Raw genomic sequence first — 21,916 nt, 5'->3', positions numbered from 1 at the left:
TTTTAGCTAACAGGAATGAAAAATGTTCTGTTAACTTTGAGAAAGCAAACTGTCAAGCTGTGGGCTGTCTCTGAAGAGCCTCAGGTAGCAGAGGGTAACTCTGGGAGGACCAGAGGCCTGAATCAGTAAAAAGCTGCTCAGCTGACTCAGACAGTTGCAAGTCAATGAACTCTAACACTAAAGAGCTGGATAGGAGCGCAGCTCAACCGTAGGGTGTCTTAGCATGTACAAAGCCCCGCCTTAGATGCTCAGCAGCAAAAACTAAGAACAACAACAAAACTGAGTGAGTTCTGAAAGAGATCCCTCCCTTCACTCCTGCTTCCAGAATTGTTAGATATGAAATTGAAGCCCAGCTAAACTATACTTGAATCTCTCATCCATGAAAATGGTGAGATACTAAAGGTGTCACACAATGTGGGTGTAAGGGGAGAAAAAAACACTATTGAAAATTGAGAGCAATTCACAGGAAATCAAGGTATGAAGCAACTGGAGAAGGAGTAACACATCGAGAGGTCTGAATTGAGATAGTACTGGACATTTCTAGGAGGAACTCGGTAGCTTATAAGTGATGAATGGAAAGATGACTGTAATAGAAAAGGGGGAGTTGAGTGCTGCCCAGAGGGTTCAACCTGCATTAATTATTGAGTAGGGAAAAACTGATAATGAAAAAGAAACTTTAACTATAACTGAAAAAAGTAAAAATGAGTAAGAGACAGAATTAGCATTTGGAGGACCGATTTCATTGGCATTGTAGGACTAGAAGTGTGAAGTGTGCCATATTTATAATTTAAAATTTCCTAGCAGACATATTCTTTGTCTTTTTCCCTTTGATCGGTACCGGGGATTCAACTCACAACCACACACTTGCAAGGCAGGCGCTTATGCTGCTGAGCTAAACCCCCAGCCCCAGTAGCCATATTTTTGAAAGTAAAAAAACACAAGAAGTTAATTTTAGTAACATGGTATTTAAAGTTGATTTTGATATCATGTTATTTAAAGTTGATTTTGGTATCATGTTATTTAACCATAATTTTGATAATGTTATTTAATAAAACTTAGGTGCCATATTTCAAGTAGTATTCAATATAAAAATCAATACGTTTAAGTATGCTTCTCCTTTAGGTGGGGAGAAGGAGGCTAACTCCTTAAAATCTAGTTGTACATCTTTCCCCTCGAGCGCATTCTGTGTAGAATAGTCACTTTCCACTGTTCACTAGCTACAGGTAGATAGAAGTTGCCAAGTGTCATGTTTTCATGTTTGTGCATGCAAGCAACACTCATGATTTATTTTATTTGTTATAGATTTAATGGGAATCATTTTACAGAAAAAAATTAAAGTAAATCCAAAGAATTCCGATACATTTCCTTGCCACTCATAAACACTCAAATTGCCTTATCAATGTTTTGCAATAATATGCATTTGTCATAATTGATGCACCAATATTAATACACTATCACTAATGAAAATTTATAATATAAATTATATTTAAATCTTTGTTTTATATTCTATAGAGTTTTTATTAAACTCTAATGTTCTCAATAATTGCAGCAGCATATAGCATAGTTCTCTTATCCTAAAAGCTCTCTTGTGTTTAAATTGTACTTTCTTCTTCCCTCTCGAAGTCCTGTTGACAATGGAACATTTTATTGTTTCCAGAATTTTCACATTTCTAGAATGCAGTAAGTTGGAGTCATTCCTTTTAGACTGTAATCTTTTACATAGCAATGTGTCTTTAATCGTCCTTACAATATTTTCATAACTTCATAACTCATTTATTTTGAGTAGTGAACAATAATATTCTATTCTATGGATATGCTACAGTTTATTCATCTGTTCATCTACAGAAGGGAACTTTAATTGCACTTAAATGTTGGCAATTTTGAGTAAAGTCCTAAAATTTCTACATGTAGATTTTTGTATGAATGTAAAATTTCAGCTCATTTTGGTACTACTGGGGGTTGTCTTTTAAATATAGTTGCAAAAGCACAATCACATAACATACATTACATTGAAAAGAATGACAGTATATCTTGAATGTATGTGGATAAGTACTTTTCTGTGCCTCCTAATTAAAAGATACTTAGAAAAACTTTTCCCTGCAGACTTCCACACTAGAGAGAAAGATACCAATTCTGGATACCTACTATGTAATTTTTTTATGGTCTGAATGCTTGTTCTTTTCTAAATTCATATATTATGATCCTAACTACCAAAGTGATGGAGGGAAGAGATATCTGGGGAGAAGTTTGGAATTAGGTCGTGAGGCTAGTAATGCAATAATATGTCAGTGTTGGTTCACCATTTTCAACAAATGCGTAATGTATTGGAATAATGCTTTTAAGGAAAGGTTCCTGGGAGCTGCCTGTTCCTTCCTTCTGATGAAGAAGCCAGATACCATCTATGGACCAGAAAGTAGGTCCTCAGCAGACAGCAACTTGCCAGAGCCTGGATTTTCAACTTCACAGGCTCTGAAGTTATAAGAAATCGTCCTTGTTGCCAATAAACCATATCATTTATGATATTTTTGTTATAGAAAAACAAACTAACATATCCTCTCTGCTAGATAAATTGGACGCAGATCATACAAAATGTTTCAGGCATTATAATGAATTAGCTCTACAGCTATATCTGTGTGTGTGTGTGTGTGTGTGTGTGTGTGTGTGTGTGTGTGTATATATATATATATATATATATATAGCCTTTTATTAAATAACAAATTTATAGGAAACTTTTAATAGTATACAGTCATTTCAAGTTAGGGAAAAAGTCAGTATAGCTGGACTTTCTGAAAGCCATGTATTAAATAAAGACACATATTCTTTATGGCTTTTTGGCTTGAAACAAGACATTAGTAAGGATATTAACAACAGGATTACATATGTTCAAATCCCTGGTATTCCTCTGTGTATTGTAGACTGTTGGACAGGCCTCAGTATCCTGGTGAAGGTCTTACTGTACCCTTTTCTAAATGGAGGCAGCAGTAGCATCTACCCTTTAAAGTTGCTGCGCTAAAAGCATTAGACAGGGGCTAAATCACATTAAGGAGTTAGTAAATATGAGCTCCTATTGATTTCACTATTTTTGTTATTCATACAAAAGCTGAAACAATTAGAATGGACTGCATAGAATGGTAGAAAGAAAGCATGCTAGAATGGTTTTAAGAGAGCTAACAGCTAAAGTAAATAAATGGTATGAGACAAGCTCACGAACAGAAACTAAGTACCCTGGAAAATGGAAGCAAGCACTTTTCTCAGGAATGCGCAGAGACAGCTTTTCTGAGGACCCTAAAGGAATTTGCAAATGCTTTTAGGTGGAGTAAACCTGCATTTAGAATGTGTATCTTCAGAGATGGAAAAAATTGGAGATTTTAGTGTTCCTTGGGCAAACTGGAAAACCTCATTTTGGGTCCTGAGACACAGCCCACTGGACTATAACTCGGCAGGGTGAGGACAGATGGTGCTGAGCCGGTGCCATGTGGGAAGGCATGTCCGATCTGTAAGAAGAAGACTTCTTTCTCATGCTGGCTATTGCTCAGCAAGAGTAACAAGCTACAGACCCACTTACAGGTAGAAAATTCCAGACTGAGGATTCTAGCCCCATAGACATATGAACCACAGCATTCAGAGAGGTAAGAAGTTGGTGGCCTGAAACCACACACCCTGTTAGGAAAAAACACCTGTTTTATTTTTTTTTCTTTTTTTCACATTTTTGTTTATTTTTGTTTTGTTTCTCCTCCACTTGATTATTGCTTAAGTTTTCAGGTTTATTATTTTTTAAGAAAAAAAGATAAATAGTTAAGATAGCTATAAAGCTAGCTTCTCTCTGCTCCTTACAAAGAATGTATTGTGCTAATACTGTTTAGACATCATGTCTATATCCTGTACTCTGAATAACTACTATCAAGACAACAATAAGCAATGTATCAACTATCATAACTGTCCTACTAGCCTGTTTTGCAACTCACAACATCTGTTTTTCTTCAGACTGTGTGGTTCCCCCACCAGTAAAAAAAAGGGCTTAGAATGGGGCTTACTATATTTTACAGGTAAATTTGGATTGAATAAACAAACACAATCTGTAGCTTAGTCCATGGTGTTAGATACTGGTTAACTTGATATAGTATTTAACAACATGCAAATGAGCTACTGGTCTTACAATGGAGCTCCCCAGTAACATAGTCAATATCCTCCTTGCAATCTCTTCAATTTGTCCCTGTGTTTGCAAACTCCAAAGAATTCTAAAAACTTACAGGTTGCTTTTCTGCTCTCAGTGCCATTAACACTCTTTGGAAATTAGGGAGTCATTTTATTTCAGTACATATATTAGAGATAGAGCATGATCGTGAAAGATGGAGATTTATCATCACCTTAAAAATATGAGCAGAAAGAACCATTCTAAGAATAATGGTTATCTTTTATTTAATAGTCTTAAATAGCTACCTTTCATCAAATTTTTAGTAAAAGCCAGTAAGTGTATTTGGCACATTTTAAACTTTTCTTTTTAAAAATAAAACATAGAAACAAAAAATCACACAAAACCTTTAAAAGGCCAGTACCATTTTAGGTATCACTCATGTCAGAAAACATTGCTTATGTCTCAGAATTCTCCTGTTAATTTAATTTTATTTCTCTCCAGAAATAACCAGTGTCATGAGTGTTTAGTAACCATTTTCTTGCATTTCTTTATGGCTTCTCATGAAGTATATATTCTTAGGCACTGTAGTTTAGTCATAAGCTTGCAAATGAATGTGTTTCACTTGTAATTTAATCAACATGGCATCTTTCTTCTCCACACAAGGGCCTCCTGTTGTGTACTTGGGCTACTTGTTTGATTCAGTTTTCCCAAAAGAAGACATAAATTGAGTTGGTTAATTTAAAAACAAATTCCCTGAAATTGAACTGCTTTGGAGACATTATTATTAATTTATACTGAATGCACAGGAGGGTTAGCAGGGAGTCTGTTTCTGCAGCATCATGCATTTTTGCTCATTTAACCACCAATTTGTCTTAATTTTGTAATCAACAAATACTTAACAGTCACCATATCTTTATGATCATTTTTCTCTGCTCCTAAGCTCTCCACAGAGCTACTAGTTGGATGCAGGACAATTGAGATTTCACTAGATTGACCTGGTTTGTGTTCTCAGTGTGAAACGCACAGTGGCTTTTGAAAAATTATCAGATAATCCAAAATACACATAGTTTTATAAAATATATATATATATATATATATATATATATATATATCACAATAGTAATATTGTTAATGTTTTGGACTAAATAAAATTTTAAAACTAATTTAAATAATTTCATTAATTTTTCAGGTGTCTGTTAAATAATTTCTTTACCTTTTCAGATATCTCTTAAAAAACCTAAAATTACATGAGTATATCACTTTTGATATATTTTATTGAATTGTTTGCTCCAACATTTAATTTTTCTGAAGCTCCTTCTCGGTAGATATCTTAAAATGGACTGTTTAGGATCATATTTCTTGAGTAATTGTATCTAGATTAGAGTCCCTTCGATGTTTAAACTCAAAGTTCAGTTTCATTGTGTATAAAATCCTTGGTTCATGTTTTCTTTCACTGAGTATCTTAAATGTATCACTTCGCCTTCCCCCTCTAGGATAAAGTGGTGCTACACTAAGGTCTAATGGTGCTCTAATATTAGTTCATTTTTAATAAAATTGCCCTTTTCCCCTCATGGTAACAGAGTTATTTTTCCTTATCATCAATTAATTTCACTTTCTGATTGCATTATATAAATATTCGTAGGTACATTGTGCAATTTTTCACTAAATTTAACTTTTATTCAGTTTTATGATAATGTTCTTAAATTTGATTTCCCCTCTGCTTTGCTCTTCTATGCAGGAAGTGTCATACCCGAGATGGTGAATTTCCTTTTATCCTCTACAGTACGTGTAATCTCTGGCAACTTCTTTATTTATTTATTTTGTTTCGGTTTTTAAAATTCTCTGTTTCAGGGCTGGGGATTTAGCTCAGCGGCATAAGCGCCTGCCTTGCAAGCAGGCAGTCGTGAGTTTGATCCCCGGTACCGATAAAAAGGAACAAGACAAAACAAAACAAACAAACAAACAAACAAACAAAAAAACTCTGTCCCTACCTTAATTTCTCTAGAATATTATTTTCTTTTATGTGATTTCTAGATTTTCTTTCTAAAATGCTGTTTTTTGTCATTTCTAATTCTTCAGCTTTGTCCATTTTCTCAATTTTAATCAATATTTTTCTTTCTACTGTAATGGTTTCTAAATATCCTTTACTCATCTTGAAATGATATATTTTTTTAAATGTTAAGCATGAGCATATATTATGGCATTCTTTTTTGTTAAAAAAATTCAGAAATGTCTTGTAAGTTACGGGCAGTAAATATTATATTCTATATAATATGTATATCTTTGCTAAAACATTTAATACTCCTGTTATTTCTACTCTCAAACAATACGTAAATGAATGATTATTTAAAGTTTCCAATAAAATGATTTATAAAATGAGACAATGAATTGGATTTGGCCTGTAGGCTCTAATTTGCTAATTCATAGTATCAAATATTTTTCATGTGGGAATATTGCATAGTATTTGGTTTTCATAGTTTTCTGCTAGTATTTTATGAAAGTCTAGCATTGTTTACCTTTTATAAAGTTTAAGATTTCATGGGATATAGACTGCTTCAGCCAGCCTAGACCTTGACACAGGATTGTGAATACTGTAAAGTGTTTCCCATTCTGTTCTGCTAGTAAGCTAACAAAGTTATCCTATCTATTTTATTGATAAGGCAAAAGACCCAAGACTTTTGAGTCAAAGACAAACAGCATCATTACTCACAGAGCAGTGCGTAGCTTCACTATCACCATATTTGTGGGGGTTTTCCTTGTTTGTAACTCCCATGGAGGGACTAGCTGGACTGAGACAGATATTATGCACGTAATTATAGTGAAGAGGAGACCTGGACTTCAAGGAACCCAGATCTTTTGTAAATAGAAGTAAGCATGACTGCTCTTCATGAGAGAGAGAGAGAGAGAGAGAGAGAGAGAGAGAGAGAGAGAGAGAGAGAATGCGATTCCTTCTTTCAGTTATTTTCTGTACAAATATCTTTTAAAATTCTTGCCAATAAGAAATGTAGGACTATAAGCAACCAGTGAAAAACAGTCACTTAATAATGTCATTTTCACCAAATATAAACTGCGCAAATCCTCTCCTAATTCTATAGGATGTTGATAAATGAGTCACTGTACTTTCTAGTTAAAGGCTCATTGAATGTGTGGGTGTTTCCTCCTTGAATTCTTTTGAATAGTCAGGTCCGTCACTGGCACATGGTTTCTCTGGCTTTTCCCCATACAGAAAAAGGAGAGTATATATCTTCTAGCATTGAAGAGTTTGCTTTGTTGTTTTGGATTTGATCTCTAATTCTCTAGTCTAAACTCATGTCAGTGTCACTGCAGCCCATCTTCTAAAAATAATCCTGTCTTTTAAAGAAAGTATAAAGAACCTGATTTTATTGTTTTTAAATAAAATCATTGATCATTAATTTAAATATATTTTAATTTAGTCTAAATGAAATATATTTTAATGTAGTATAAATTAAATATATTTAATGTAGTATAATGTATATCTTGGTTACTTTTCTCTCATTGCTGAGACAAAATACCCAATACCCCAAATCAAGGAAGGAAAGGTTTATTTAGCTCAGAGTTTATGGAGGTTTCAGTCCATAATGAGCTGTCTCCAAGGCAGGGGTGGCTTGGCACAGGGGCAATACTTCAAAGCAGCAGAAGACAGAAAACCCAACAAGAGCAAGAAGGAGGAAGAGCAAGCCTCTTTTCCTCCCTTTTGTTGTACACAGGCCATACCCTCCCCCCGGCTGGGTGTAGCACTCAGGAAATCTCTATACTCTTCTCTTGCACAGGATGTTGACAAAGTAGAGATTCTGGCTATCTGCTGAGTTGTTTAATTAAATTTCTAAACTTCTCAAATTGACATAATATATCAGCAATAACAATGTACTAAAACTGTACCCTATGATCTTGCTAAACTGTATAAGGATGTTTGCCTCTTCCCCTTTTTCCACACTAAATGATATTTAGTTGTTCTATTATTTTAAGTGAATGGATAGTGTTCTCTTTCTTTGTTTAAAAACTTAAACTGGCATGTGTTCGCAGTACATATTGATTACGTTCATCCTGAGGATTTAGTACAAGTACATAACATATTTACATCTTTTTCCTTCCCTTACTTATATCCCCTGCCCCTCTATCTATAAGATATGTATTTTCTCTATTGGCAATATTAGTGCCCCATCAAATGGCAATTTCTCTTACCACATTTCTGAATGTGTGTCCCAAGCACTAGTAACTCAGGTAAACAAGCTTATTTAAAATGTGTGCTAAGGATATAAAACAAAATATGTTCATTGAATTGGATGTAATCCTGGAAGATTCTTTTAACTTTGTGATACTTTTTGCTACCATATGGACAACCTATGGGCTAAAAAAAAAGGTGTATTTAAGATAACCAAACAAGTTACTCAATTTTGGCATTTCCCCATCATCTTACAAGTCCAGCTCTTGCTTCTCCAAATTTAGAATATGAACATTTTTTATATTTAAATATATATATATATATATATATATATATATATATTAAACTGTATACATTAGGACAGTAATATAATAAAAATAATGATATTTCCAGTATAACACTTTTCTTCAAATTATTCCCTTTGATTTATTAATATTGTCTTCTCCATATTTTATAACACATTGTACCTACTCCTAAGTAGTGGGGAATACTAAGTTTATCTGGACTTTCCTTAATGGTTTAGAAGCAAGAAGCATATAGTGACCCTTCACCCATTTCCAGCATTAGTACAACAGAGGAATTTAAGTGTGTAGACTTCCTACAGACTAAAAGCAGAAAACTGAAGTAGTTTAAGGCAACTGAAATATAAAAATTAAGTTTTTTCTTAGTATCTCTGTTTAATCAAGAAACCCATAAATGTTCATAGGAGGCTCAGAAACTTGATATTGAGAAAAGAGTGAATTTTCCATTCCCACTTTCCTAGAAAACTCCCCCTACTTGAGCAAGGAGACCAGTTAGACCTTTGCTCACTATTAACCTAATACACACAATTTAATCCAGTTATATTTGAGAAGACGGAAAAGTGGATGGCTTGTGCATGTAAGGCAAGTGACCACTAGTGAGACCTGCTGATCCATCCTGTAAGAGATTTGATGTTTTAGAAACTAAGATTAAATATTCACATAAACATTTCTAGGTCAATAACTAATTCATTACAAAGTACTTATATAGTCATTAATTTGTATGAACTATCTTGTTATAGATTATCTCCACCTTCTCCACTAATGCTTACTGCCTGAGTTTGAAATGTAACAAATTATAGAATATTTCAAGCAAAGGCAAGCTTGAAATTAATTGAGAATATTGAATATGAATCACAAAGGAAAGGGGAGTTAGTTTGGGCTGTGCACTGTAGGATTATTCAAATACATTCTACACAAATAAGGACGGGACTAATGTTTTTTATCTGACTATGAGGATGTAAGATATTTCATGATTCTTATGATAGCACTCATAAAACATATGAGAATTTTCTCCGGGTTCTCTCTCTCTCCTTTTTTGGTTTTCACAAAGACATGTGGATTTACTAAATATTTAGATTTGCAAGATAGAAACTGATTAACTTAAAACCATTTCTTTTTTCTCCTCTAATAGGTATGAAAAGGTAACAAATAGATGGCCAAACAAATATAAGAAATGATAAGTGATCCACCTAGACTATCTTATGCATGTTTTGAGAAGTTCAGGGAATTATATAAGAAGCCAGGTAATTCAGTATAAATCTGAATGTAGGAGAAAGCTTGGAAATATATTTTTCTAAGGAGAAAAAGAAAATGATTGTTTTGAAACATTAGAAAGGCTAGTCTTATTTAGGAAACTAAGAAACATCAAAAGAAATTTATTCATTGGAGCCAAATTTATTATCTAAAAAGAAAAAAAATGTTATGCCAGCATTTCTATATAGTCTTTTATATCTAACAACACTTCAGCAATTTATAAAGAGAATCTGATTCAGAAAACTTTATCTCTGAAGTAAAATAACCAATAATATCATAAACCAAAAAAATAACCAATAATATTATTAATAACATCACAAAGATCAGGAAAAAGTCACCAATATCAGATAAAAGAAATAAAAGGGCTTTTTATGCTGTATCAGCTTAACTGATCATTTCATCATTACTCTTAAAATGTAAAATAAATAAATGTAAACCTTTGAGCATCTAGTGGCTAAAATTTTGCAGGACAATTCTCATATTTTGAGTCCTTTTGCTGTGTGATTTAACTACACATATAGAGAAAAACCATGCATAGAAAAATAATCTGCAATGTTTTATGGTCTCTGTGCTCTTATATTTGTTATAGAAGGCCATGGGGTGAAACACAGATATGAGGTGTTTTAGGAGTCTGCCACATTGAAACTCAGGATGAACCAGCAGTATATCAACCTCTCCAGATCTCTAGTAAGCAACAAGAGCGTCTCTCAGGGTATTGCAGCTCTGCCTGCTTCCACCGGAGATCATAATTGGGCCATGGATTTTGTAACAGCAAAGTTTTCTCATCATAGACAGAGACTGACAGAAAGTTTAGTTAACTCCAAAAGAACCCCATAGTGCAGTCTGAGAGTTATTAGTGTACGTGGATATCATTAAATATACAGGAATATACAAGGCCTTTTTTTTCTCTTTTAAGATAAACATGTTATAGTATATTGACTAGAGTTGCTAAAATATAGCTTGTTTGTAAATATTGGTCACTGTGTATTGGTTTTCTGCCCAAGGACACAATATATACTTTGGGGAACTCAAGAAGCCAGTCCAGGTGAGCAGAGGTGATTTATAAATCGAAAGCAAATGATAGTAGAAGATGTGGGCTAAAGCTGTTTCTCCATCTGCAAAGAGCTAATTGGACGCATTTCAGGCCAGGTCTCTGAAGGCATAGCCTGCGAAGCCTGCCTTCCTGGAACTGTCCTCATTACAGACATTCCAGAAAGGACTGAACAATGTTAGGGAAATCCCTGCTAAGGTAGCCTTTACATGACATTGCAGATTTCCTTCAGAAAAGAGAGAAAGAAAAGGTAGAGAGATTCCAGCGAGCAGGCTGCTTACATAATTCCCTTTTTCTTATCTAATTTATTTGAAATTGAAGAGCTTGTCTATAAAGGCTACTCTGCTTCACGAAATTTCAAGGGACTTTTGTCTTTCTCTGACATATAACGGCTTATCTTGGCGTTATTTATTACTTGGTTGCCATCAAGAAGTACTTTTCAGTTTCTTGTTCTTGAGTCTACAGTTTGGTATGGAAGATGGAATAGAGCATATATGACCTGTATATTTCCAGAACTTACGCTTCCCAATGATGCCAAAATAGCTTAATGATAATCTTGAAATTAGTTATTCATTATCTAAATGTCATAACCTACAGTCAAATGTTCACCTTATTTCTACATAAAAAGAGATATGCTACAATGGCATCTTGGTTTTAAGGCACTGGATGTGAAGGAGAGAAACTTATTGTAGATTTACGCAATAATATATGTGACCAGGTTTTTGAGCACTTTAACGATCCCCCCAAAATACACCTAAGAAATGGAAATATAAGTTATACGTACATAGGATTCTGGAACTGGAATTTGTGGCATTTCAGTTTTTAAAAGGAAGCAGTAGAGGTGAATTCTACAAAAATTTTTTTTTTTTTTCAGCTGAAATGGTCATATGTTGCAAAACATTTATAACTTTAAGTGAAGGAAATTTTGCTCAGGGATCACTCCAGGTGTTTTTCAGTTATAAGAATCTGACTGAATTCCATGAAAACTGTAAGAAAGCTTCACCACTGTGTGAACGTTATAAAATATCATACATGATTGTCCTTAAGTTAGCTCTTCAAAGAGGGGTGGGGAAAAAATACTCAAAATTTCTGCATGTTGCTGCAAAACTCTTCGAATAGAACTTTTTATTCTCAGAAGTAACATATATACTTATTTTTTGAATCCTAAAAATACTGTTAAGCAAAATTATTACTACTCATTCATGTGTACCAAGAGATCATGGGGCATTTTAGTGGGCACCATGGGTCCTTTGTGAAGCAGTTGCCAGCTATTCATTTTAAAAGTATTACTTCTAAGTGTTAGTTGACTCATCCACTAACTTGCAAGCATATAAATAATTTATCCCAGAACTAGCCTTTTGATTTATGAAGTCAATATGAAATCACAGAAGTGTAGAGAAAAATGTATTTTCATGATCATCTAGTTTGGACGTTTTGATTTCACCATGTGTGAAAGGGAGGCGGATGGTAAGCAGCTCCACTGAGGGCTGCCACCTCGTGCTTTCTGAGGACACCTGGTCTCAAGCAGACGCCTCTGGCCTATAATGCATTGAGGTTACCTCTACACGAGGAGCTTTAAAACTTTATAGATAATTTTAGTGTGAACTGATGTTTTCATTTTTTCCTTTAATGATACCATAATTAGAAACCACATAAAACAGAACAGCAACCATTTTCTCCTAGGGTGGTGTTTGTTAATTTCTCTTGGGCATCAGAATTTTCTTTGCTCCATAAGAAATTAAGTTGCAAATGAAGTAGAAAATCTTACATTGTAATTCAAGTGCATCACATTAAAAAAAAAAAAAGAAACTAAGTTAGCAAAAGGAGTTTACATGTCATTAAGTCTTAATTAGTGCCTTTAACCTAAATTTCAAGAGCTAAAAATTAGAATCTTGGAAAAATAGCAACTCACCCCTAAGACGAAGACTGAAATCAAAGAAATCTTTGTGGAAAAATTTTTTTTCTCTCATAGGCACACAAAATACATGAAACCTGAAACAATTTATGTCTTGGATTGTAAATCAAAATACATTTTAAACTGAATACTGAACATGGATACAAGTTCAAGCATTGAATTCAATCAAATAACAATCTTGAATAGAATGAAAATAATTCCCTCTAGTGCGTACTTGTCTTGTATGACAAAAAAGTCTCTGTTAGAAAGTAGATTCCTTCAAGTCAAGCACGTTGTTCATAATGGAAACACTTGAAAGGATGAATATACTGGAATAATAAGAAAAAGGTCCAAATATAAAGATGGAAACAGTCTCTGAATTATGCATATCACTGTCTCATATCACTGTTACATGTGAAGAAAAATTCTAAATTGTCAGATTTATGTGATAAACTCCACAATAGCTATTTTACTGGCGATTCTTTTTAAATACTGGACTTATATTTTTACAAATACTGAAGTTACTCCTATCAAAAACTTATTAGTATTAAAATAAAATAAGTAGGTCACTCACAATATGACCCAGAGTGCATATTTTTCAAAAGCGAGATATTTCTTCAGGCACATCCCTTCAATTGGTGGTTACTGATGTATTTCTTTTCAGGGGTGCATTGCAAAGTGGCTATTATTAAAAATTAACGTTTGGGGCAAGCATAATGAGTCATGTTTTAGGAATTAAGACAGGAACACTGCTCCTGTTCCACAATGGACCCTCTGACAACACGTGACTAGTTTATAGCCTGAGTAATTCCCAAGACTTGAATCCTTAACTGAAGTCTACTCAGTGCTACAGCATACCTCTGTCTAGATTCTCAGCTCCCTTCTGCTGGGTCTGGCTCACAAGTCTGATGCTGAACTCCTTGACATCCGGATGTATGATTCCCTCCAGCCTTTTGCGTGCTGAGCAATTTCTACAGCCCCTGTGGAGACCAGACCACTACTAGTCCATCTGTATGTGGCCCATCTGCCCAAGGCATAACCTCCCTCGAGCGTCAGAGGAAAGCCAGGTTCTTGTGTATCTGGATGAAACTAGGAAAGTTTGTCTGTTTTACCCACAGTAAAGGGCTGGGTAGACTCATTGATTTGTATCCCTGCTCAAGGCTCTGGTCCACAGCCTTATACAGTCGGCTTCGGGAAGCCAGGGATTTTGCCTGGGGACTCCAGTGCTCATACACTTGTCCCCACAGTGTGTCTGACACCTGGTAGGTGCCCAATAAACATACTCCCAGCGCGACAGGGTTTGTTGGGCGGGAGAATTTAAAATTTGAAGTATTTTTTCTATATATTTTGGAGAAGTGGGTGTTAAGAAAAATCAGGTCACCGTCAATAAGTTTATTATATTATTATCGTTTTTAGCAAACCTTTAGGAATTCCACGCGCATTAATCAGGAAGCTGTCTGAGGAATGCAAGCTGGAGGCTAAGGATGTCGGGGGAGGGGGCAAAGTAGGAGGGGCCGAGCCCAGGGTAGACCCGGGACCACCTTTCGGGTCCCGACAGGAGCTGCTGGCCCCCAGGGGTTCCGGGTCCCCGGCCTCTGTGCCCTCTGCGCCCTGGAGCGCTGGAGCATGCCCAGTGGCAGCGCTGGTGCCACCGAGGGCTCTGCACGGGCGCGCTCCGCTTCTCCGGGTTTTAGCAGGAGCTCGCGGGGGGCGGAGGGGCTGGGGAGCCCGCAGAGCCGGGACGCCCGGGCTGCGCGAGCGGGAGCCGGCGCGCCGGCGGCTCCGTCCGTGTCCGCGCTGCGGTGGCGGGCGATGCGGGCGCGCGGCGCGGGGCTGCCCCACCTGGCGCGCTGAGCGCGGAGCCCCGGGCGGCGGCGCGGCGCGGGCGCGGACTGCGGTAGAGGCGAGCCGGCTCCGCCGCCGCGATCAGGTGCAGCGCGCCCGCCGCGCGCCAACTTGCTCTGGGTCGGCCCGGTGCCCGCGTCTGCAGGCGCTTTCGGCCGGCGGGGGACGGGGCAGCGGGGACTTGGCGGGTCTGCGGCGGCCGGAGGGGGAGCCGGCGCGGGGAGCCCCCCGCGCCGCCGCCGCTCCCCCCACCCCCAGCCCGCCGCTCCCCTTCCGCCCATTCGGAGCGCGGCGGGCGCCCGTGACATGCTGTCGCCGCCCAGGGACGGAGCCCGTGTCTGAAGCGCCCGCCGGGAAGTGAGCTCGGCGCGGGCCGCCGGCGATGACAGCCATGAAGCAGGAGCAGCAGCCCACCCCGGCGGCCAGGGCCGGCCCCACGCAGCCCGCCGAGCAGGTGAGAGTTGGCGGCGGCGGCCGGCCTCCGAGGGGTGGCTCCCGGCGCGCTCCTCCCGCCTCGCCGCCCCTCGCTGTCCTTTCGCCTGGGCTCCCCCGCCTCCCTCTCCTGTCCTCCCCCGCCCCAGCTCCGGGCTTCGCTCACCCATGGACTCAGCGGGAAGTTAGAGCATCCGAGTGCGCTCGGGGCCGGCCAGAGGATGCGCAAGGCGGAGAGCCGCGGGGAAGGGGGGAGAGAGGTAAAGCCCCGGGGTGCCTGCGGGCGGGCGCCGCGGGAGGTGGCAGAGGTGGAGGTTAAGGCTCGGGGCTTCGCGGCTCCCCGGAAACGCGCACTGGAGGAATCCGCTGCGCTCTTGGAGACACCACTTGCCGGGTGCCAGCCTTGCTTTGGTAGTGGGATGCGCGCTGGCCAAAGCGGCCCAAGTAGGCAAATGACCTTTAGGCCGGCAGAGTTTTCTTCTGTTTCTTTTGAGGAGAAGGCGGCGGGGGAGAAGAGGTGGGAGAAGAGAGCAACCCAAGCGTCTGTGGTCCGATGAGTGGACCAGGGCTTGGGGAGCAGAAAGGTATTCAGCATGAAGGGGAGCGGAGGAGATACTGGCTTTAGCGATTTCGTGGGTCCAAATGTGTTGTTTCTGCAGCCGTGAGATGTTCTGTGTTGGCTGAGGGTTATTCCTGTCCCTTTTCCGTCTTTCTCCACCCGCCACTCTTTTTGTGTCTGTGGTTATGTATCAAAACTGTATGGTGGGTCCTCATCTCCTTTCTCTCCCTGAATTCAAATGATTTGGGGGTTCAGTGATGCCTTTCCCCCAAAGTTGGAGGGTCGGGAGCGCGGACATGCCCAGGCGAGGAGGAGGGCAGGAAGACTGGGACCAGTTCGCTCAAAGCGCTGCCACGTTTAGCTCTGTTAGAACGGTGCGGAAAGCGCTGCGCTTAGGTCAGCGCCTAACTAAAGAGCTGGAAGGCCAGCTGGGGTAAAAAAAGCCCTCGGGTAAAGAAGATGGGGCTTTTTGTCCCCTGGCTCCCTGACCAGTGCCGCTGGAGGCATTCCCGGCAGACACTTGAAGCTCATCTCTAGAAGTGGGGTAACAGGGATGCCATCAGCCAGACTCCAGCAGCAAATCAGCTCTTAGCATATTCTCAGCAGTAAAGAACAGTCAGGGGAGCTGTCCAAATCGCCCAGGAGTGGCTGCGGGGAGGCAGAGCAAGCGACGCCGAGGTAGCGTTATTAATATTCCAGTCTTGGTCACCTCTCCTTGCTTGTGGTCTCTCTTCTCCTCTCTCCGTCCCTGCTCATTTCCCTCCCATATGTTTCACACAGGTGGTGAAGATTATTCAATGCCTTAAAGCTCCCTTCCGGTTTATGAGTGAAGGTTCCACATTTTACAAAGCATTTATTTTCTTAGGCCATTCTTTTTGCTCCAGATCTTTAAGTACTCATAGAAACATCACATTGAAATGTCTTCCCTCATCCTCCCATTTTTCTCCACACACTCCAAAGTAAGAACAGGTGAGCACATGTATGAAAATGATTTTAGAAGAGGAGCAGGGATGTGACAACCTTCTTCAGACTGACAGCCCTTAAATTTCATTACCGGGCTTCTGAGCCTCTCAACTCCTCTTGGAATGATGCTACCAATAAGAATGATTAGTCAGGTGAGAGTCCCCGGTGAAATCTCTGCTCACTAACCTGTGACACCAGCTGGTTACTGGAGGTGCTGCAAACAGTTCCGCGATGATGGAGGTGGGGAGGAAGGCGCATCACAGAGCACATAGAAGCTGAAAATGTTCATGCCAATAATGGACAAATCGTATATGCAGAGCAAATCTTTCTGTCAGGACTAATCTGATACTTAGAATTCATATGAAGTGGGAGATTCAAGCTTGAATCCATTGTTCTCTTTAGTATGCATGCTTTTTTTTTTTTAACGGCCACTTTAAACACTCAGGGAGTGGCCATTTGCACTCCCTTTATTTTAATTGAATATTTGAAAGTGACTTTCTGAGCATTTCTATGATTTTAAAATATAAGTAGCATGGATTTTATAGATGTGTTCAAAGAGATTGATTTTGGGAAGGGAAAGACAGACTGAAATATACTTGGCAGTATCTCTCCCTGTAAGGGCTCTCAAAAGCTCCTGGGAAAGACCGTTCTCTAGCATATCCGGTCCACAGATGGACATACCAAATGATGCCCATATAGTGTTGATGTTGTTGTGAATGCTTAAACTGCATTCTGAAAATCCAGTGAGACTGTATAAAGGGGATGCCACTGTGGCTTAATTGTGCAGCTGCCACAGAACTTCCATGCAATACTAGATATAATGCATCTGTAAAGATACGACTAGTTGTGCTGGATTGTATGATACTTCAAGAAAATATATTCATAAACTTATTTTAAAATAGTCTTTTATGAAATTCTAGGTAGGGTTAAATAGGAGCACATTCTGGTTAAGCACTATGTATTGATTCTGAGTGTTTTAAACTTTTGAGTATTGCCAAAGAGGGTTTTTCACTTTTCATAAGAGATTTTTATGCACCCCAAAGTTTCCTGAACCTGAGACCATCAAATACCTATTTCCATTTTGCATAGTGAAAGAGCACTGTCTTTCCCCTGGATGAAAATGGTTATGAACCATGTAATTTGATTAGCTTTGCAGCCCAACAGAGGGTTCACCTCCCTGCTCCATTTGTCTGTTGTCCTCTATCACAGGATGCCATGACCAAAGGCATCCCCTACTGAGAGAGCAGATGGGGCTGTACACTCTTCTTAATATTCAGAGAGTTTGTTATATTTTAATAATCATCTTAGTAATCTTTTGTTTGTTCATTCATTGATCAAACTAATCTTCACAAGTTATATTGATTTTACAACACTCCCCAAGTTTAAAGTGTGGGGTGGGTAGCTATAGTAATTTCCATTTCACATGATCAGTAACTCATTTCAGATTATCATTTGAAAATAATCCCTTCCTCAGTGTTCACCACTTAGGACATACTGGTCTTCAGATTTATAAACTAACATTTATCAAATGTGTTTTTGTCTTTAAAAGTAACTTTTTGTGGTACTTCCTGTTGTTCTTCTCATTTTAGAGATGAGAATCCAGAGGAGTAAACAATGCAAAGAACCTCACCAAACACGTCCTCAGAACTGTTAGAGGTAGTGGAGATGAGATGGAGCTAGGAGCTGATTTGAGTCTGAAGTCCCACCTCCTAACTTCTGCACAACCCAAGTGCACCTATTATGGGAGTGCAGAAGAGTCATGCGTTGTTTTTGTGGGCTTGTGCATGGCCTACATTGCCTTAAGTATAAAATGGGTAGATAATTCATTTGAAACTTCAGCTATTAAATAAAACTGAATTTTTAAAGTTAACTTAATCTTTATGAATCGAAATAATATAAAATGATATGTCCTCATGAATACACAGGAACATTTTTCTTTTAAGTTTTCATATCACCTGTCCATGGTACTGATGAGATTCTCAAGGTTTGTTAAATGCGTTTTTGTTTTATTTATTTAGTCAGTAAGGCAAGTTCAAAAATGTGCTCTCAATTCCACTAGGTGGCACCCTTCTGCTAAATCCAATGGGGAAAATTACTGCCTAAAATACTGGAATGTCATATCAACTTCAAAAACAAAATAACCACACACACACACACACACACACACACACACACACGCACGCACGCACGCACGCACGCACACACACACCCCTAATGTAAAACAGCATTTTATGTGTTATAGCTAAAAAAGGATTTAAAAGACACTTCTATGTCTGAAAAGTTAATATTAGTTATGCACTTTATTTTTAGAAAATACGTTCGGATAGAAAAAAACAGTCTGTCACAATTCAGCATGTGGCAGTTTCTTGGTGAAATAACTCCTGGTCAGAATGGTAATACAGTATGCAGTGTGTCAAACACCTTCTGAGTATGTGTGCCAGCTTCCCACAAGCAATGTGAACATGTATTACACATAGGTCCTAATAAACTAACATAGTAAAAATGCCTTCTGCAAAATATCCATTGTACTTTTGACCCACAGGAAACACTAATCTGAAATATTTTGATACACAATTGGTATTATTTTTGTTTAATTTCAGCTATGCTTTAGAACTAGATTAAAATTTTCAAATGCATACTCATGGAAGACTCACTCAAAAAGCTCTTTTTTCACTTCTTACTTGCTAATCTGTAAACATGTCATGATTTACTCAATAAACTATACTTTTTAACAAAGAACCTTGAAAATAACTTTTATAAGTCACCCTGCAAATCTTATTTGAGTCAGAGTGTATAACTCTGTTGCACAGAACCTGCCTGGCAAGCACAAAATCCTGAGTTCAATTCCCAGTACTCCCCCTCAGAATTATTTGATAGATGTATTAATTTTCTTTCATTCATTCATTGTTTGAAATATAGTATCTAATTGAAAAGTGGTTTCTATACAACATGGAAAAGAAAATATAATTTGGGTTTAATGAAGATATTATATACTTCTTTGTAACTTGGTGAAGTATGCATTTTGAACCCTAATTTTTATTCATATAAGTGTGTAATATATAATATAAATATAGTGCATAGAAAATATATCTGGTTTAGTTAAGAACATACCAAAAAGTGTTCTGTGCCAAGAAACACTTGTGTAATATATACATATTTTATTACCTATAATACATTCATATATACATCTGTATAATGTATACATATATATGTTTGTTTAATTTAGGAAGTGAGCAAATTGTGAAAAAAATATTGAGAATTAAATTATCAGTGTTGCATTATGTTATGAAGCACATAACACTGAAAACAAAATATTTAAACTAAGTTTCACCCGGTCTGAAGCATTGTTATTTTGAAATTTCAGTTTCTTGAATCATGCATGATTATTGAATGTCTTCAGCTTTCCACGTGTATTCAAATGTATTTTAAGTTTATCATTGTGCCATATACAAAGAGCTAGGACATTGTGAGGAATTGGACTTTTATGCCTTCAGCCCTGTGCTTGTCAGCTTTCGCTTCTCATGACAAATAACTGATGTCGTCTTCCCAAAGAAGGGTTTGTTTTGGCCCATGGTCTCGAAGTTTTAGTCCTTTGTCAGCTTGCTCCATTGCTTTTAGCCTTTGGCAGGCAGAGTATCAGACCAGAAGGATGTGCTGGAGGAGAGGCACTGCTTACCTCATGGCAGGCAGGAACCTGAAGAGGGGGAGCCCCAGAAAGGAAAGGGCAGAACAAGATATAGTCCCCAGGGCATAACCCCACAGCCCATTCCCTTCCACAAAGCCCTGCCTCCTAAATTTCTTTCAGGTTATGAGTCTGCCAATAGATGAATTCACTGATAAGTTGTAAGCCCCATAATCAAATCACCATCTAGAAACCCATCTACTCTGATAGAGACCAAACCCCCAATGCATGAGCTTTGGGGATGTGTCATAACCAGACCATAAGAATCTACAAATATTTGTTTGTTGTTGACTATGGATTATGATGTGAAAAGGATAAATTCATGTTCACAGATGGTACATCTCCGCCAATTCCCTTAGTATTTTCTGAGCAGGATAACACTATTTCTCTCATGTATGAGTGGAGGTAGCTTTAAGAATATTACACGAAAGGGTTTGAATAATTGTTTCATACTAAATTCTTGCATTAAATATGTAGTCTAGGAACAAAACAATGGAAAAATCTTTAAAGAAGACATCAGTTACGCTACCTATAGCCACCTATTATTTTAATGTTACAGACCATCATATTTTTTAGCAGATATATTTGTACAATTACCTTTGAGTGTGTGCATCCATGTAAATATTGTAGTCGTAGCTTTGGACACCAGGCCTAATTTGGCAGATATTCAGACTTGAAGACAGTTTTGTCCCATCTCAGCATCCATTTGATCAAGATTTTTTTACTCTCCTATTCTGTAAAAGGCCACACATAAAGTAAATACTAATTCTCACTAATAGTTGAATTAACTGTTGAATATGTTGCATATTGTTTCCAAAGAAATTTATTTCATAAGGTCATTAGCATGAGAAAGAGAATATTTTAAGAAAAAGGAAATGTGATTTATAGAAATATGCCAGGGGTTGAGGTTTTCATCCGTGTAATTGTCGAATACACAGCAGCAGAGTCCCCCGAAATCCTACTGTTGTTAGTGGTGGAGTTGTTGGACTGTATGAAATGAAACAGACAGCTCCATAGATTTTTTCTGATTATGTCTATAGAACATTTGAGCATAACATCATTTCTAGATATTCTGTGAAGTAGTTTCTGATATTTTCTGAAGCGACTTTATATGTCCTAATCAAGTTCGTGTACTACTGAAACATATTCCTGGGAACACATACTAGGACTTACATCAGTCAAGAGAGCTGGGATAATTTTCCATCAGCAAATCCACATGAGGTCCAAAATAGGTCACGGAAATGGTGGAGGAAAGATAAACCTGGCTACAGTGAGAGATCTCATATAAATTTAGAAATGTCCCTGCCCTAGTGTGTGCTGCCTCACTGTGAGAAGTGGTGCAGTTTGGTATTGACCAGTCTCAGCATGCAGTTATTCTCAAGATTTTACTGACCTGAGTCATACTAATTTTTTGGTCAGTAATCAAACTCTCTGCGTCTTCTTTATTAGATGACACTTGTATTTTTTTTTTTTATTTTTTCAAGCTGATACCTTGTCTTTCATCTATTTGTTATATGTTCTTATCATCTATTAAACTGCTATGCTCAGCATGTCAGAGAGCCTGGCAAACAAGTTCAGAGAAAAGCAGAGAACAATTAAGAGAAGCTCTTCTGTTG

The 21,916-nt window shown here is 38.1% G+C and overlaps 1 protein-coding gene across 3 annotated transcripts in view; it reads left to right on the top strand.

The window, feature by feature from the left end:
- Positions 1–21,916, top strand: part of Dpp10 (dipeptidyl peptidase like 10) — a 1,298,333-nt gene that overhangs the window by 637,302 nt on the left and 639,115 nt on the right. Inside the window, exon 1 of one of the 3 annotated variants that reach the window (XM_063258965.1) lies at positions 14,902–15,118. The exons of 1 other annotated variant lie outside the window; for it this stretch is intronic. In XM_063258965.1, coding sequence (XP_063115035.1) covers positions 15,047–15,118 — 72 coding nt within the window. In that variant the 5' untranslated portion in view covers positions 14,902–15,046. One more of the 3 variants, XM_063258967.1, reaches the window with a different exon arrangement.

The sequence above is a fragment of the Cavia porcellus genome, unplaced genomic scaffold (genome assembly GCF_034190915.1).
Source record: "Cavia porcellus strain 051 isolate PalLab524CR breed Dunkin Hartley unplaced genomic scaffold, mCavPor4.1 scaffold_12, whole genome shotgun sequence".
NCBI lineage: Eukaryota > Metazoa > Chordata > Mammalia > Rodentia > Caviidae > Cavia > Cavia porcellus.
This window is presented reverse-complemented; position numbering and strand designations above follow the sequence as displayed.